General features: G+C 53.3%; 1 protein-coding gene across 1 annotated transcript in view; it reads left to right on the forward strand.

Moving 5' to 3' along the window:
• Nucleotides 1-918: 918 nt before the first annotated feature.
• The window catches only part of MAA_05570 (glycoside hydrolase family 47 protein), a gene marked incomplete at both ends in the record, with an annotated part of 3,211 nt that continues 618 nt past the window's right edge, over nucleotides 919-3,511 (forward strand). The window contains 3 exons of the mRNA XM_007823568.1: nucleotides 919-2,505; nucleotides 2,566-2,687; nucleotides 2,922-3,509. Coding sequence (XP_007821759.1) covers nucleotides 919-2,505; nucleotides 2,566-2,687; nucleotides 2,922-3,509 — 2,297 coding nt within the window. The remainder of the gene's footprint in view (nucleotides 2,506-2,565; nucleotides 2,688-2,921; nucleotides 3,510-3,511) is intronic.

Consider the following 3,511-nt stretch of genomic DNA (forward strand, 5'->3'; position numbering starts at 1 on the left):
CTGCTTAGATTAACTGCCCTAGTTATTCTGCTAATATAAATTATAACTAGTTTATCCCTTAGGAACCTTAGCTGTTACAAATAGTACCTGCTTGGTTATTAAGTTCCTATTAAATATTATATAATCTATCTACCTAAAACCACCTATAACAGCCTAATTAGTTATCATGTTATGCAACAGTACCTGCTTGGTTATTAGGTTCCTATTGGATATTATGTAATCTATCTACCTGAAACCACCTGTAACAGCCTAATTAGTTATTATGTTATGCAATAGTACCTGCTTAGTTATTAGGTTCCTATTAGATATTATGTGATCTATCTACCTGAAACCACCTGTAACAGCCTAATTAGTTATCATGTTATGCAACAGTACCTGCTTGGTTATTAAGTTCCTATTGGATATTATCCACGTAACAGACTTTAGCGGCACATTGAGTCCTTGACGACTCAGGGATGAACTGCCAACTTTAGACACGGCTGGCCTGGGGAACAGACCATGGCTTGATGCTAGCCAATGACCAGCCAATGATGGCTTCCAAACGGAAGCATCCACCAGGCACCTGCCCATGTAAGTTACAACATGCTTGACGAGCCCTGACCGGCCCTCACCAGCCCCGTCCAACCCTGTCTAACCCTGATCTACTCCGAGCTCCGTACTTCGCGCTCCGTATCCAGTATAGAGCATGGAGCGAGCCCGTCGGGCTATGCTCGTGCTTTGGCGTCGGAGGACGGTCAAGTGCTGTCTGCCCGACACTCTTCCGTATTGTCCACAAGCAACCTCCAAGACCTTGCCTTCCTACCACTTGACTTCTCACAAACCACGACTCGTCCGTCAACGAACCCGAATCCTCGCCTCCAAACGTCCGTCCTTGTCGGCTGGACCACCAGACAGAGTCTGGCAAACCATGCTCCCGCCATGCTGAGCCTCCAAGGACGACTGCCCGCCCGGCGCTACATCACCCTCGCCGTCTTCTTCCTGCTGGCCATCATCCTCTGGCAGGGCTTCAACCCCTCCCGCCTGCCGTTCAAGTCCCCTAGCGGCAGTTCCATTGACTACGTCCCCAGCACGATTGACTGGAGCCAGGCCAAGATCTACTTCCCACCGAACAAGACAGTCCCGCTACCTTCGGGAAGACCAAAGACCTTGCCTCGGGTACAAGCCCGAGCAGCCTCCGAGGACAACCATGATACTTCCAAGTCTCGGAGGGAGGCTGTGCGAAAGGCCTTCGTCAAGAGCTGGAATGCGTACAAGCAATACGCGTGGGGCAAGGATGAGCTGATGCCGCTCTCGGGAAAGGGCAAGACTACTTTTTCGGGGTGGTCAGCCCAGCTGGTCGACGCCCTCGACTCGTTATGGATTTTAGGCTTAAAGGATGATTTCCGCCATGCCGTGAGGGAGGTTGCCAAGATTAACTGGTCCAAGACCGACGGCAGTAAAATCAACGTGTTTGAGGTAACGATTCGATATCTGGGTGGACTATTGTCGGCCTACGACCTCTCGGGAGAGGAGGTACTACTAAAGAAGGCCGTGGAGCTTGGCGATGCGCTGTACATGGCATTTGACACGCCGAACCGCCTACCGACTCACTGGCTCAGCTACACCAAGGCCGAGAACGGAGAGACCCTTGGCGACACCAGCATTTCCGGCGCCGCCAGCGGATCGCTCTGCGTCGAGTTCACTCGTCTCAGCCAAATCACCGGGGACGCCAAGTACTACGATGCCACGGAACGTGTCAAGCAGTTCTTTTATGAAAATCAGAACCACACCAAGGCCCCCGGTCTGTGGCCATGGGATATGAATTTCCGCGAGGGCACCATTAAGGATGGCTTCTTCACTTTCGGAGCTGGCGCCGATTCGCAGTACGAGTACCTCCCCAAGATGCACGCCCTGCTCGGCGGACTGGACCCGGAATATGTCGAGATGACAATCCTGTCCTTGGATGCCGGCCGAGACAAGCTGCTCTTCAAGCCAATGACGCCCAAGGACGAGGACATCCTCATGTCAGGCAACCTGGATACCTTTACGGGCAAGCGAGAAAGCACTGCGCAAATGCAGCATCTAACCTGTTTTGTGGGCGGCATGTACGCCCTCGCCGGCAAGCTCGTCGGACGCAACGACTATGTCGACCTGGCCGCTCGCCTCACCGCGGGCTGCGTCTGGGGCTACGACTCATTCCCGACCAACATCATGCCCGAAGGAACTGAGCTGGTCAAGTGCGAAAATATGGACCAGCCGTGTCCCTACGAACAAGATAGGTTCTCCGCAGGCAGCAGCAAGAATTTGCCAGGCGGGTTTCTTCGGATCAACGACGGGAGGTACATGCTGAGACCGGAAGGCATTGAAAGCGTCTTCTACATGTGGCGCGTGACGGGGGATCCTGTCTGGCGCGACGCGGCATGGCGAATGTGGGAGGGCATAGTCAAGGAGACAGAGACGGAGTTGGCGTTTGCTTCCATTCAGGATGCGAGTATGCACGGGAGTGCCAAGCTTGATTCCATGGAGGTGAGTATTTGCGCTCCCCAAGTTGATGAGTAGTTTGATGTATGGAGCTGACTTTGGCAGACATTCTGGCTTGCGGAAACAACTAAATACTTTTTTCTTACTTTTGAAGACGAAGATGTGATCAATCTCGACGAATGGGTGTTTAACACGGAGGCGCACCCCATGCGGCGGCCGATTGGGTCGTAGGTTATGGCGTTTGGTTATTAGACAGCATTGCATGCACACCTTTTTTTTTTTTTTCCACATGGCAGCTGAATAGAACAACACTAGTCTAGATTTTCAGGATTGACACGGTTGTAGAGTACAAAATAAATTATCCATTGCGCACTTGTTTGTACTTCAACTTTGACGCCGCAAGTCGTATCGTATCGTCTGGTGGTGTTCTCCGGACATACATATAACCTTGCATGCCGTAGTCTCAGTCTCCGGGCCGGCAAAAGCACCCGCCATGACCTCACCACCCGCCGCCACCCTGCCTTGACCACACACGACTCCAACGTCCTTCCTTCATCACCACCGAACCGCCCACCGACATTCACGCAGCACACAACCACCGAAAAAAATACAAATAAAAAAAAGGACCAGGACAGAAATCGTGATGAAGCACGAGGCATGCCACTTCGTCTCGCTGCAGGTCGCGCCCTCGCGGCCCAACCACTAACTCTGCACGGCGCATCCCCCACCGCTCACCTGCGCCGGTTCCACGCCTCCCTCACCAGAGCATCCGACTTTGCCAAGCAGAATCACTACGAGCGCCTGGGCATCCACCACGATGCCTCGCCCGGCGAAATCAAAAAGTTGAGCTCCCCTCCCCCTCCCCCTCCCCCTAGCTTCCCACGTCCAAAAGACAAGACGCAAAAGGCCAACCAGAAACAAAACAACAACCCGCAGGTCCTTCTACTTGCTCTCCAAGTCGCACCACCCGGACGTGAACCCCTCGCCCGGCGCCGCCCAAAACTTCTCCCTCCTCTCCGAAGCCTACAACGTCCTCTCCGACGCCTCCCGT

Source organism: Metarhizium robertsii (assembly GCF_000187425.2).
Source record: "Metarhizium robertsii ARSEF 23 chromosome Unknown MAA_Scf_2, whole genome shotgun sequence".
Taxonomy (NCBI): Eukaryota; Fungi; Ascomycota; class Sordariomycetes; order Hypocreales; family Clavicipitaceae; genus Metarhizium; species Metarhizium robertsii.